We start from the raw sequence: 12481 nt of genomic DNA, 5'->3' as shown, positions 1-12481 counted from the left end.
GCTAGTGCCTGTGGGGTGTCTCTGAGCTGGGGGCTGCAGGGTCCCCCCTATCCTTCCCTGCAGGCAAGGGGGCGGGGGGCGCGGGGGCAGTCCCAGCTGCACGTGTGCAACAGTTGTGGCGTACAGGCTGTGCTCCTGGAGGGATGAGGGGGAAAGGGGGGAACTCCTTGTACACCACCCCCCCCCCGATACATACACAGTCAGAGGCCAGGCCTAGCTGCAGCTGCACGAACGTGACACGAGAACTTTATTCACATCAAGATACAAAATTATATTTCTCTAGAAATTTATCTTCTGCTTGAGTGATGAGGCAGGGAGCACACGGAAGGGACCTGGGCCTGCACCAGGCCCCCCTGCACCCCAGTGCTCCCCCCAACCGTGGGGGACCCCTGCCCGCTCCTGCCCCCTCCCCTCCATGGGCACTGGGAAGGAGCTGACACGGGACCGGCTGGGGGGCCCTACAGCCAGCTCCCAGCTTCAGCACCTGGTCCCCTCCTCCGCAAGGGTAGGGGACACAAGCCCAGTTCCCTCTGCAGTGGCAGCAGGGGCAATAGGCTGTCATGCCCTGCACGCAGAGGGGCTGAGCCCTGTGTCCCTGGGGAGAGGGGCAGGGGGGGCTGGGGCAGGGGGACAGAGCCAGCAGCACAGACAGCATTTTACAGGGAGAGCAGCCCTATGAGCAGGGCAAGGAGAGCGCGAGAAGCCGGGGGTGGGTATGGGAGAAGAAGAGAGGGGAGAGCTTGCTGCCATCACTGCGGCAGTGCCTTCAGGATGGCATTCACTTCCTCAGCCACAGCTGTCAGCGCGAACTCAAACTGGTCCTGGGGGAGCAGAGGAGGGGGGCATGAGCATCCCCACCAGCCTGGCCCTGGGCTGTGCACGCTAAGGGAGGGGATCCCCAGATTGAGGAGGTACCTTTGTCTGCACCATGCCAGGCCGCTGGTCTCGGATGTGCTCCAGCGTAGCAGCTATGTCTATCTCCTTCACCCCTGGGGCAGAGGGGGAGAAGGATGCTAGCAGGGGGCTCCCCAGGCCGAGCACCTGGCCCTGCGCCCCCTCAGCAGAGCAGAAGCAGCGCTGCCCTGCACCTACCTTTGGCCATTCGGTTCAGGACCATGTCAACAAGGATGTATGTCCCGGTCCTGCCTGCACCATCGCTGCAAGACACAGATGCTTGGACCAGGGGGACTGACACCAGGGACCAGTCCTGACCAGCAGATCCCAGCCTTGCAGCCGCCCCCCAGCCCATTCCCCCCTCCCTCCCTGGCAGTACCTGCAGTGCACAATAATAGGGCAGGAGCGACCCCGGTAGCACTTGTTCACTTTCCTGCAAGGACAAGAGGGAGCAGGTCAGTGTCTTGCTTGTCAGGGACACAACCGTGCTAGGTAGGTGCCTCTTGCTGTGCAGAGTCAGAGAGAGGGCAGTGAGCACCCCATGATGTGCCCCTGGAGATGTGGTGCAAGACTCCTCCGGCCTCCCCAGCGGTACCGGGCATGGGATAGGGCTGGGACAGGGAGAGGAGCCCAGCTCCTTGGGTGCCCAGCCCAGGGTGGGGAGCAGTGTCGGGACCCCCAAGGGAGCAGCTCTGGTCCGGTGGGGCGTGAAGCTGGGGCCAGGCGCCGGCAGGGCTCCCGGCATGCTCCATGCAGCAGGCACGGCTGCCAACGATCACTTTTGTGACTATGCAACTGGAGCCAGATTACTAGCTGCAAATCACAAAAATGACGCCGGCAGCTGCGAGAGAGAGACAGAGACAGACAGAGAGACAGAGAGAGAATGAGCAGGGCAGAGAGGAGGGCAACGTGCTCAGGGATCCCCCGCTGCCCTAAGCGGGGTCTCTGGCCCCATATGGCCTGGGGACAGTGACTGGCCAGTCCCTGGCAGGAGCCCACCGCCACCCAGAGTCCCCGAGACCCCAGCAGGCACTGCCTGCAAAGCTCCTGGGAGCAGTCCCAGCCCCACAGCCCTCTCCCCAGGCTAGCCAGGGACCCACCACTGGCTGAAGGGCACAGGGAGCAGCTGGTCACAGCTATCCAAGGCTGGCTCCGGGGGTTTCTTCTTGCACCCATGGCTGGGGAGAGGGCCAGGCAGCGCTGTCCCCCATACCAGCTCCATGGAAGAGCACTTTCCTACCCTGCCCATGAAGGCTAGAGAGCCCTCGTAACTTCAGCTGGACGTTTCTTGCCCACCACGCTCTGCCGAGCCTCATCCCAAGCTGGCCAGAACCCGGTTCTTCCGCTCCTCCCCATGCACGGTGCACAGCAGTCCCCTGCCCCCCCCCGCCGGCCCATGCCACAGCCCTGACCCTCATCACACCAGCAGCGATGTCCTCACCCATCAGTCCCCAGCAGCAGGGACCACCGCCAGCTCCCCGGGGCTGGCAGGGCACCAGGTGGGCCCTCACCTGCGGAAGTCGAGGAGGGGTCGGGTGGTGGTGGGGATGCCCTCGGCCGGCCAGCTAAGGAAGTGGAACTGCGTCAGCGTGCGGGTCTCCTGCGACTGCACGTTCTTCAGGTAGAAGCTGCGCACCAGGAAATCCTCACACCAGATGTGCTCCGACACCAGGTTCACCTGCCCAAGAGAGGCAGCCGGTGGGCGTCAGTGCTGGGCAGGGGGACTGTGCCCAGGGAAACAGGGACTGGAGGATGCTCCTTGCCCCAGGCTACCAGCCACACTTGCCTCATAGATGTGGTAGAGAGAAGAGCCTTCGTCAGGCCAGTAGCGGTCACACTGCTTGACGCTGTCCTCAGCCAGCGGGCTCAGCATGACGATGACAGTGCAGCCGTGCTCCCACACCATCTGCAGGCAAGGCATGGGGGGTGTCACCGCTGAGTGACAGCCCAGGCAGGAGGGCAGCTGAGCCGCTGTGACCCATCTGGTGGGCAGCACCCAGAGGGACCTCGCTGGGCTGACACAGCCAGGTGACGCTCACCTGCCAGAAGTCAGCAATAGTGTGGGACAGCGGCCCCTGCGTGGCGATGTACGCTGGCATCCGTGGGTCATGCTCAATCTGGAGCAGGAAAGGGGGTGTCAGACTGCATGCTCTTCGGCCAGGGGTCAGTGACGCTGGGAGGAGTGAGGGGATACTGCAGGGCGATGGGAGGGCTGGGGAGGGAGCTTCACATGCCACAGCCAGGAGGGAAATGGGTTTTAACCACATCTGAGCAATGGGGCCCGCACATTGCTCACATCCGTAGCCCTCAGGGATGCTAACTCAGTCCAGCTCCACCCCAGAGCCTGGGCTGAGCATATCAGAGAGCGAGGTGGCAGGGCAGAATCCCTCAGTGACCACTCACGATCGGACTGGCGTTGATAAAGTCACTGCGGGATGGGTTGCTCTCAGCTTTCAGCTTGATCCGCACGTGGTCATCTGGGAAATGGAGACCAGAGGATGTTGTAAGTGCCTGGGGCATCTGGGGGCAAACCCAAGCTGCAGCCTGCTGTGGCTCCAAGCATCCCTGTGCCCCACACCTCCCTCCTGCCACAGCCCTGGGAGCGGTTCCTGAGGCAGGGTGACTAGGATGCTCACAGGGCACATAGTCAGGGTTGCGGTTCTTCTTCAAGTTGGCTTCACTCTGGGCAATGGAGCAGACGCTGGGCTCAGCCTGGTAGGCACAGAGAGCCTGCCACTCCTTGGCCAGCCGATCCCGGTTGCGGAGGTGGTCCTCCATATAGGCCTAGGGGTAGAGGGGCAGGGGTCAGCCCAGCACATGGGGAACAAAGAGGGAGGCTGCCACCTTGCCAGGCCAGCTCACCAGGATCATGTGTCCAGTGGAGATGTCCATGTTGGACTGGACGGGCTCCTCACACCAGGAAGGTGTGCTGCTGTGGGAGCTGGGGCTGGGCTGCGGGGCATCACTGAACTGGGATGAGACGCTGCTGACTCGTGAGGTCTCTGCTGGTGCTGCTGGTGCCTCGGCACGGCCGAAGAGAGACTTGGAAGCCATGTGCTGGCGGCACAGCTCCTGGGGGATCCCAGGAAGAGCCCTGTCCCTTGGCCACAGTGATGCTGTAGGGCAGCTCTGTGCACCCCGAGTGGTGCTGCATCCCACAGGATCCCACATCCCGCAGGGTCCTACCTGGTACTCGAAGGTGGTGTCAGCAGCACCCTCAGGCCCCAGGGCAGCCAGGCGCTCCTTCTCCCGCTGCTTGGCATGGCGCCGGAGGCAGAAGGCTGCGGAGGCTGCAATGGCAATGCCTGCTACGCATGCCAGTGTGATGAAGGTCAGCAGCACTGAGTGGAAGCCTTCCCCGAAGCGGGACGGGCGTGAGTAGGCAGCAGCCTCATTTCGCTGGGGGACACAGCCAAGCAGGGGTTAGCAGTGGGGTATCTGCATGGGGCGGAGATGGCTGGGGGAGGGTGTGTGTGTGCAGACAGGGACCCCATTCTGCACCACATTTGGGGCTGTTGGGGGTTAAAACAGAGAAAGGGCACTTGGTGCTGCACTGATGCTCCCAGTACCCTCAGCTGGGCTGAGCTGGCGTCTGTCACTGGGGTGAGGTATGGTGCACCCACTAGCATGTCGCACGGGACATTGATCACACTGGTGTCCCTGGGACTGCAAGAGGAGCAGAACCTGGCCAAGTCCAGGCAGCAGCAGCCTGGTGCTCCCCTGCTCCCAGCACCCAGGGCTGCCCACCTCCAGGGCAGGCAGTAGCTGCATGGAACTTGGGTTCAGTGAGCTCCTGCCCAGCTGGAGATCAACAAAGGCCAGATTCAGCCCAAAGGGTTAATGGCAAAGGATGGGCCACTGCAGTGCTGGGTCCGGGACAGCAATTGCTGCTCTCAAGGGACTCGCTTAAATGGGGCTGGCTCTCCCCTGTAGCCACTGCTCCACAGCAGAACACAAGGGATGTGGTGGCATTGCCAGAGGTCTGGTGGCCTCCCAACTGCAATGGCTGAAGGACAGGTCCTCCTCATCACTCTCCTCAGCTGGGATACAGAGCAGCCCCTGCCACCTTGCAAGTAGTGCCTCCAGGGCTCCCTCCCTCCAGCTGATGGGGGACAGCCCAATCCACACCAGTCCCATGCTGGGATGGTGCTGAGCCCTTGCTGGATGAGACACACACACACACACACACCGCCCCAAGGCTGAGACCCCCCAGGGCCTTGTCCCAGAGCCACCGGTGATCGGTGATGCTGCCATGTCCCCACCTACGGCCAGGTCCTGGGGCAGCACAGGGATGCTGGGGCACCACCAAATACCCCGTGCCCAATGAGGTGCCAGAGCCCAGCATTACCTCACTGCCATGGCCTCCCATTGGCTACGAGCCTGATGAGGTTACCGAGGGAACACTGCATCAGCGTCACCTACGCCATCATCATCATCACCCGGGGATGCCCTGCCCCAGGGGTCCCTGCTGCCGCCTGCACCCCAGCCTTGCCAGCCCCAGCGGCCAGTGTGACTGTCACCAGGGCCCAGCCCTGCAGCCAGGGGCGCCCACCAGGGCCAGCACCCCCCAGCTCCCCAGGGCACCCAAGCAGGAGCGGCCCTGCAGCCCCTGGAGGTGTCAGAAGGTCTGGCGATGTCAGCAGGGCTGGGAGAACAGAAGGGACCTGCCCCCTGCCCGGAGCCCTGCTGTCCATGTGCTGTCCCTACGTTCCTCCTTCCCCTCCTTCCCCAAATCTTGCACTAGCTCCATCAAGTTCAAAGCCTAGGGTGGGTATTGAAGGAAAAACATAAGCTGGTCTCGACTGGGGAGTTCTGTGCAGAAGAGGGCTTGCAAAGCTGCCTCAGCCTCCTCTGAGCTCCAGCTCTGTCATCTCTGCCATCTCTCCAGCTCCTGCCCCTTGCCACATCAAAAGGCATTGCCATAGCGACGCTCCACATGTTGCTGATGGAGACAGGTTGTCTCGGTGGCCAGGCCACCCCTTCTCCATGGCCTCCTCGTTCTCCAAGGTCCCCCTTTCCTTCCTCCCTGCCCATGGCTACGGCCACAGGGCAAGAGGGTGGGAAACAGGGACCCTGGGTCAGAGACGTGCTGCACCACTTCCCCTCCCCAGACCGCAAACCCGGGAGCCAAGCTCTGTATGCCATCTCCAGCCCCTGCTCCCCCCGCAGGAGATTGTTCCCGGGGGTCCCCAGAGAAGCATGGGGAGGAGGTGGCCCTCTCTGAGCAGATGGCTCCTGCTCCATCCCTGCCTTCAGCTGTTTTGCCATTCTCTGGGGGCACGATGGCATTTTGCCTGCCTAGCCACAGTCTCTGGGGTGCTCTAGGCACAGCTCAACACTGGGGTGCGGGCATCGCAGCTAAGATGGGGTACACAGGCTGGAGAGAAGTGAGGGTAAAGATGAGCCCTGCAGGGTTCAGCCTGTAGCCCCCTGGTCTGGGATGGAGGAGAGGAAAGCTTCTGGGAGACACTCCCAAACTGCCTTCGAACCCTGTGGAGCTTTTGTTTTGGGAAGAGCAGAGTGCCCTGGGAGAGCAGGCAGCTGGGCAGCATCATGCTGCCGGGTGGAAGGGGGTCACACAGGAGCAGTCCTGCTCCAGCCTGTCCCAGATAAGCCTGAGTCTGTCTCCAAGACAGCAGCCCAAACACTGCCCAGAGCCCTCTGCTTCTCAGCTGCCACACAGACCCACAGGGGCAGCTCACTCATGAAGACCCCTGCGCCCCGGAGCTGGGGCACAGCATGCTTCCCGGCTCATACCCGGCGGCAGCACCCCCACTGCCCTGTCCCCGGCTGCCCCAGCCCTGAGGGATAGGCATGCTCACTCCTACCTCTCCCACTCCTGTTTGCATGATCTTCAGGCCCAGCTCTGCTTCTAACTCTGCCTTCACTCGCTCTGTGGATGGAGAGGAGATGGTCAGAGGAGCGCTTCCCCTCCACCCAAGAGACCCTCCCAGAGACAGAGCCAATGGATACCCCTGACAGCTGCCCACCCCACACCAGCTTCCCAGTTCAGCCAAAGGCACTGGGATCTATGGTGGGAGCCTTGCCTTCCCTGTCCCTGGGAAGCAGCACCCCACAACTGGCAGGGGGGCATAAGAGGGGAGCAGGCCTGGGAGACCCTTGTCCAACTCACCAGCCTGGCTGGCCACGTCTGCCAGCGAGAGGTTCTGGGGGTTCTGCCGGATGCGGAAGGTGAGTGCAGGGCCCACAACACTGCCAGGGAGTGAGGGGACACCGTGTGAGACCAGGAAGCACAGACACCCCCATCCCCACCACAGCCCAGTCCCTCCAGAACTCCTGCCCAGGGTGGCTGTGCACAGCCAGGGCTGTGGCAGCAGCACCCCACGACCCCACTCCCCTCACCTGATGTTGATGAAGCTGGCCGTGGAGAGGTGGAGGTGCTTGGCGAGGAGCTCCAGCAGCCGCACACCAGCGGCCAGCCCCAGGGGCCTGCAGGGACAGTGGCTGGGTGAGGAGTGGGTGGTGGGTGAGGAGGGAGCCCATGCTCGCCGTGGCTGGGGAAGGGGAACAGGCAGGCTCAGGGAGTCCCACACATGCAGCAAGGGCTGTGCTGGCTGCAGGGGTGTCAGGATAGGCAGAAGGGAAGAGCATGGGAGGTGGTGGTGGTGGTGATGATGGGAGTGAGCTAACCCCGCCGTTGCACATGAGCATGCGGAGGCAGTTGTGCATGCACACTTGACTGAGCCCATCCCAGCCTCCTGTCCTGCAGCAACAAGCTCTGGTCTTAGTGTGAGCTGAGAGACGAAGGCTTTAGGATGGGACAAGGGCTGCAGGTTAAGAAGAGATGGAGGAGCTGACCCTACCGGAGACCTGACCCTACCAGAGGCTCAAACAGGCTCAGCTGAACACGTGGAGCTGCTGCAGCTGGCAGGATACAGACCCTTCCCACATGCACAGCCCCTTGCCCAGCCCCTGGGCTCTCACTTCTGGTCTGTGACGATGTAGCCATACTCGACTGGTGGCCGCATGCCCTGCTGCGCTCCACTGTCCTTTGCTTCTGTGTAGCTCTTCTTCTCCACCGTGATCGACTTCCCAGGGCTGAGCGCATTCCCACTGTGTCCCTGCTGTGGCTCGGCCCAGGGGGCTGGCGAGGACGCTGCCCTGCCCCTCAGCCTGTCCTCTGGGGAGCTGCTGGCTGGGACTTTGAGGGGAGGCACTGTGGAGGAAGGGGGCACTGGCTCCTCTCCGTGCTGCATATCCCCTTCGGTCACCTGGAGGGAGGGAAAGGGAGGAGCTGAGACGTCTGACGGAAGCCCTCGGGCGCTGCCCCTTTTCCCCCCATCCCACCTGTGGCGCGGCACCTCCTCCAGCACCACCCTGCTGCAAACCCACCCGTTTCGCTGTTGGCACTTCGGGGCCAGCAACACCTGGGAAGGAGACAGACAGAGGTCCTGCAGCACTCACCTCAAGAGGCAACAACCCCTACCCCTAAACAGCATGTTGGCACCCACCACTGCCAGTCCCTCCCTGCCCCATTCCTGTGTCCTGCTCACCAGAGCTCTGGAGTAGCTGGAGGAGGGTGGAGAGGCTGCTCAGCTGCTGGGTGCTCAGCTCTGGCAGCCCCAGGCCATAGCTGGCCAGGAGGGAGGCCAGTCTCTTCAGAGCAGCATCTGCAAGAGAGGGAAGCATCAGGTCAGGTGCTTGGCATCCACACAGGGACCACGGGCCAGGGATGCGGCAGTCAGGACAGGTGGGCAAGGGGGATATGCTGCCCGTGGGTGTGAAGCCAAAGAGGAGGGAGAGTCTGAGCCATGAGGAACGTGGCTGTGGGGACAGGATAGGTATGAGGGTTGGTGCCTGGCTGGAGGACATGGTACCTGTCTGTGCAGGGGGTGGCTGGGCGGCCAGAGGTGCTGGCTGCTCCCTCTCCTCCATGTCCATGTAGTCACTGGGGAGCCGCAAGCTGTGTTGGAGCCTGGTGCTGGCAGGGTCTGGGTGACTGGCTTTCTCTCTGGGCAGGGAAAGCATGCCCAAGTCCTGGAAGAGATGCCCCCCATCCGTTCCTGGCTGCCTGCCATAGGAGGATACAGGTCCAGCCCCAAAAAGGGCCTGGGCAGGGACCCGGCCCAGCAGCGAGGAGGTCTCGGGGCTCCGCCTGGCTGAACTGCCGGGGAGCTGGTGAGTGCCGTCCTGGTAGCCAAACTGCAACCAAAACACAGAGCTGCCATGGTCAAACGCCACAGGGCCCCTGCCACCCCATGGCAGGGCACCCCAGAGCCAGGGGACACCCCAGAACTGGCAGGAGGGTGCTGGGAGCGCAGCAGCCCCTTGCCTGTTTCTACCTTTCCACTTGGGAGAAGGGGACTTGCCCCCATGGTTTACCTTGTGGTAAGAGTAAGGGTTGAGCAGAGCCTCTTCATAGCCCAGCTGGGGTGGGGAGGGCAGCAGGAGGTGCTCCAGGTACCGCTGCACCAGCGGGGAGGGCAGCAGTGGTGGGGGCTGCTCCAGATGCTGAGCCACTGGCAAGCTGGGGTCTGCAGGGAGTGGGGGTCTCCGGGGGGAACCACGGAGGGACAGGAACCTCAGAGGCAAACAGTGTTGGGGTGACTCACCTGGGTAAAGGGGAGGTCCCCCCTCCAAAACCTCATTTGGGGGATGAAGCCCTTGTCACCCTGCTGGGCTCTGCCCGCAGGCTGGTGGCTGGTGCTGCCCTACCTGTCCCTGGCCGCCAGCTCCAGCGAGGGTGGAGGGTGGAGGCGGGGGATGCGCTCCATCTCCTGCGAGATCACATACTGGGTGATGCCATCCTGCCAAGAGAGTCCTGCCACAGGAGAGGGCTGTGAGAGACAGAGACGGCCTGGGGACCACAGAGCAAGCAGATGGGAGGCCACCCTGCTGTCCAGGCGCTGTGTCCCATGGCCTGGGTTTGGCCCCACTCATCCCAGAATCAGCTGGACCCCAGGCAGCCCTAGCGCCACTAGGCAATGCAGTCCCCACCAGGCCGCAGTAACTCCCCCTATGCTCCCTCCTTCACCTTGTGCCATGAGATGCCGCAAGACATCCTGCAGGCGCTGGAGCACGGGAGAGGTGACCTGGAAGTAGGGTCTGTCCTGCACGGAGCCCACCTGGCACTGTCCAAAGAGCCCATCTGCAAGAGGGGAGGTGGCACAGCCAGATGAATGAACACCCTAGGGTGAGGGTTTCTGGGCACAGCCCCACTTTTCTCCTTCCATGCCCCCCTGCATTGCACCCCAGAAAGGCAGCCCTGTACCCTCCACACTCCCTTGGGAAAACAGAAGGATCCCTGCACCCCTGCTAGCCACTTACCCTGCACGCACACCTCCTGGGGGGAGCACAGCCTCCGGTCAAACAGGCAGCCTGGGACAGACAGACAGAAAGACCAGTCAGGACAGCATCCAAGGGGGGCTCCAACGGGGTTTGCTCATCACAAGCTGTCTGGGGACACCCACTCTCCAGGAAAGTGCTGTAGCAGTGCAATGTGGTGATGGGGGGAAAGGGGGGGGGGGGGGGGGGGGCACAAGCTGATAACCAAGAGCAGGGCCTCAGTGTCAGCCTTCCCCCCCCCCCCCCAGAAGCCAAGATTTGAGCTGTGTACAGAGCCTGTCTCTGGCTCTAGGGAGCAGGAGGAGGTCTGGAGCTTTTTGGGGTGCTAACAGTTAGGAAGGAAAGACTGAGCAGACAGAGACCTGCAGGACTGCATCTGTTGCCCTCACACATGTAGCACTACAAGGCAGGGACACAGCCCTGCACCCTATGACACCAGGGACCCACTCTCCCTGCAAGAGGGACCCCCAAAGCATGCAGAGGAGGGTGGGGCTGGGGGTGTGGGGGGTGTGTGTCTCTCCACGTCCTTCGGGGGGCAGCACTTAGCCAGGGGGCGGCTTCCCCCTTCCTCTCCCCCCCCCCCCCCCCCTCGGTCCAAGACCGTCAGCAGCGAGACGGCAGCAGGCGATGACTCAGCCCCGGATGGCAAGGAAGGAACGAGAAAACAACCGGGGGGAGGGGAGGGAGGGGCCCGCCGAGCCCGCCGCGGGGAAATCCGGCAAGTGGGGATGGGGGTCCCCGAACCCGGGCACCCACGGGCCAGCTCGCCCCAAGGCGGGGGCCGACGCAGGAGCGGGGCACAGGACACCGCTGCCGAGGGGCGACTCCCGGGGGGCGGCGGGAGCGGGGGCCGGGCCGGGCCGGCGGGGCCGGGCTGGCGCTGTCCGCGGTGCTGAAGCGGCTCCGTCGCCTCCTGCCGGGATGCCCCACACTCCGCCGGGCGGGGCGGCGGCCCCGGGAGCTCCCCCGGGCAGGACGGGGCTCGCCAGCAGCCGCTCCGACACCATCCTCGCCCGCCTGCTCCCGGGAGACGGCGGGGCACCCGCGGTGCGGCCGGACCCGTCCCGGCGCTCCCGGGCCCGCCGGAGGACGAGGGACGCAGCACCCCCAGGCGCCCCGTAGTGAGTCAGCGGCCGCCGGGGCCGTGCCGTACGGTGAGGGGGGGCGCGCGGGAGGGGAGGGGGTGGGGAGGCTGCAGCCCTGCTACCGGCAGCGGCACACGGGCACCCAAGAGCCCCGGGCAGGGGCCGCACGGGCCGAGCTGGAGAAGAGCAAGTACACCAGCCCGCTCTCGTGTCCTGGCCCGAGCCACGCTTACCGGTGGAGGGCGGCTAAAGGGCGCCGGGGTCTCGGGGGGAGCCGGCTCTCAGGGCCGCTGCCCGAGGCTCCCCATCCCTGCGGCAGCCCCAGGCACCCGCTCTGCCCCGGGCAGGGTCTCTAAGCGAGCACCGCCCTGCTCCCGTCCCGTCCAGCCGGCCCCGGGGGGGACAGCAACGCTCCAGTCTAAGGGGCGCCCTGGGGCCAGCACCACCACCGGCCCGGCAGCCACAGGAGAGCGGCGCCCCCCGGTGCCAGTGACGCACTCACGGTGCCGCTACCAGGCTGCCCACTCCTGCTCCCCGGCGGGGTCCAGGCCTGCCGCTGCGCGCCGTGACAGCACCCACGGCAGCGGCAACAGCACCAGCCGCGGAGCTCCCTGCCCCGCCGCTCCCGGGAAGCGCCCCCCGGCCCCTGCGCTGCCCGGGGCGCCGCCCTACCCGGGGTCCCGGTCTCACCATGCGCGGCGGTGACGGTAGCGGAGGCACCTCCGTCCCGCAACAGCCCGCGGCCGGCCAGGAGGAGGAGGCAGAGGAGCGCCCGGAGGAGCCGCCGCCCCATGCTCCGCTCACGGCCGCACCATGGCGCACCCGCCGGCCGCGCCCCCGCTGCCGCCGCCAACCCGCACCCCGCCGCGCCGCGCGCCCCGCCCACCGCTGCCTCCCCGCCAATGGCACGCGGCCCACCGCTGCTGCGCCACGCCCCCCGGCGCCGCAGCCACTCAGAGAGCCGCGCTGCTCTCCCCTGGACGTGAGGCTCACGCCCCCCTGTTATCGAGCGGGGCCAATTACGTCGCGCCCCGGGGGGAAGACGGCCGACTACGGCGCCAATCGCAACCTCCCTGGAGGCGAGCCACGCCTCCCGGGGGTGTGCCATTGCGCCCGCGGCGCCTCCGCCAATCACCGCCTGCCTCTTCCCAGCCTTACGGCCCCACTGGCTCCCGCGCGGACCACGCCCACCAAAA

General features: G+C 64.8%; 1 protein-coding gene across 3 annotated transcripts; it reads right to left on the bottom strand.

Annotated features, from left to right (window-relative positions):
* Positions 1–213: 213 nt before the first annotated feature.
* On the bottom strand, positions 214–12143 carry PTPRN (protein tyrosine phosphatase receptor type N). 3 transcript variants are annotated; one of them, XM_055719401.1, is made up of 23 exons: positions 11976–12142; positions 10183–10233; positions 9890–10003; positions 9571–9676; positions 9238–9436; positions 8733–9057; positions 8409–8525; positions 8203–8282; positions 7840–8126; positions 7258–7344; positions 7028–7107; positions 6723–6787; positions 4081–4293; positions 3757–3966; positions 3531–3678; positions 3298–3371; positions 2934–3011; positions 2681–2800; positions 2406–2572; positions 1274–1327; positions 1093–1157; positions 916–989; positions 214–821 (listed from the first exon to the last, which is right to left on the bottom strand). In XM_055719401.1, exons 1-23 carry the CDS (start codon positions 12076–12078, stop codon positions 750–752), a joined length of 2889 nt encoding a protein of 962 aa, XP_055575376.1. In that variant the 5' UTR covers positions 12079–12142; the 3' UTR covers positions 214–749. The 3 variants fall into 3 exon arrangements, with proteins under 3 accessions (XP_055575376.1, XP_055575378.1, XP_055575377.1); XM_055719403.1 differs by having other exon boundaries at positions 8733–8892; XM_055719402.1 differs by lacking the exon at positions 7258–7344 and having other exon boundaries at positions 11976–12143.
* Between the last annotated feature and the right edge of the window lie 338 nt (positions 12144–12481).

This window comes from Falco cherrug, chromosome 8 (assembly GCF_023634085.1).
Source record: "Falco cherrug isolate bFalChe1 chromosome 8, bFalChe1.pri, whole genome shotgun sequence".
NCBI classification, from domain to species: Eukaryota; Metazoa; Chordata; class Aves; order Falconiformes; family Falconidae; genus Falco; species Falco cherrug.
Note: the sequence above shows the minus strand (reverse complement) of the source record. Positions and strands in the feature narration are given on the sequence as shown.

What these genes read in the sequence shown, in the direction of transcription:
- PTPRN (XM_055719401.1), bottom strand. Translation starts at nt 12,078, where the DNA reads ATGGGGCGGCGGCTCCTCCGGGCGCTCCTCTGCCTCCTCCTCCTGGCC. An exon ending in GCGGCATCTCATGGCACAAG is followed by an intron (nt 9,677 to 9,889) that starts GTGAAGGAGGGA and finishes CTCCTGTGGCAG; the next exon opens with GACTCTCTTGGCAGGATGGC. An exon ending in CCCCTCCTCGACTTCCGCAG is followed by an intron (nt 1,328 to 2,405) that starts GTGAGGGCCCAC and finishes TTGTCCTTGCAG; the next exon opens with GAAAGTGAACAAGTGCTACC.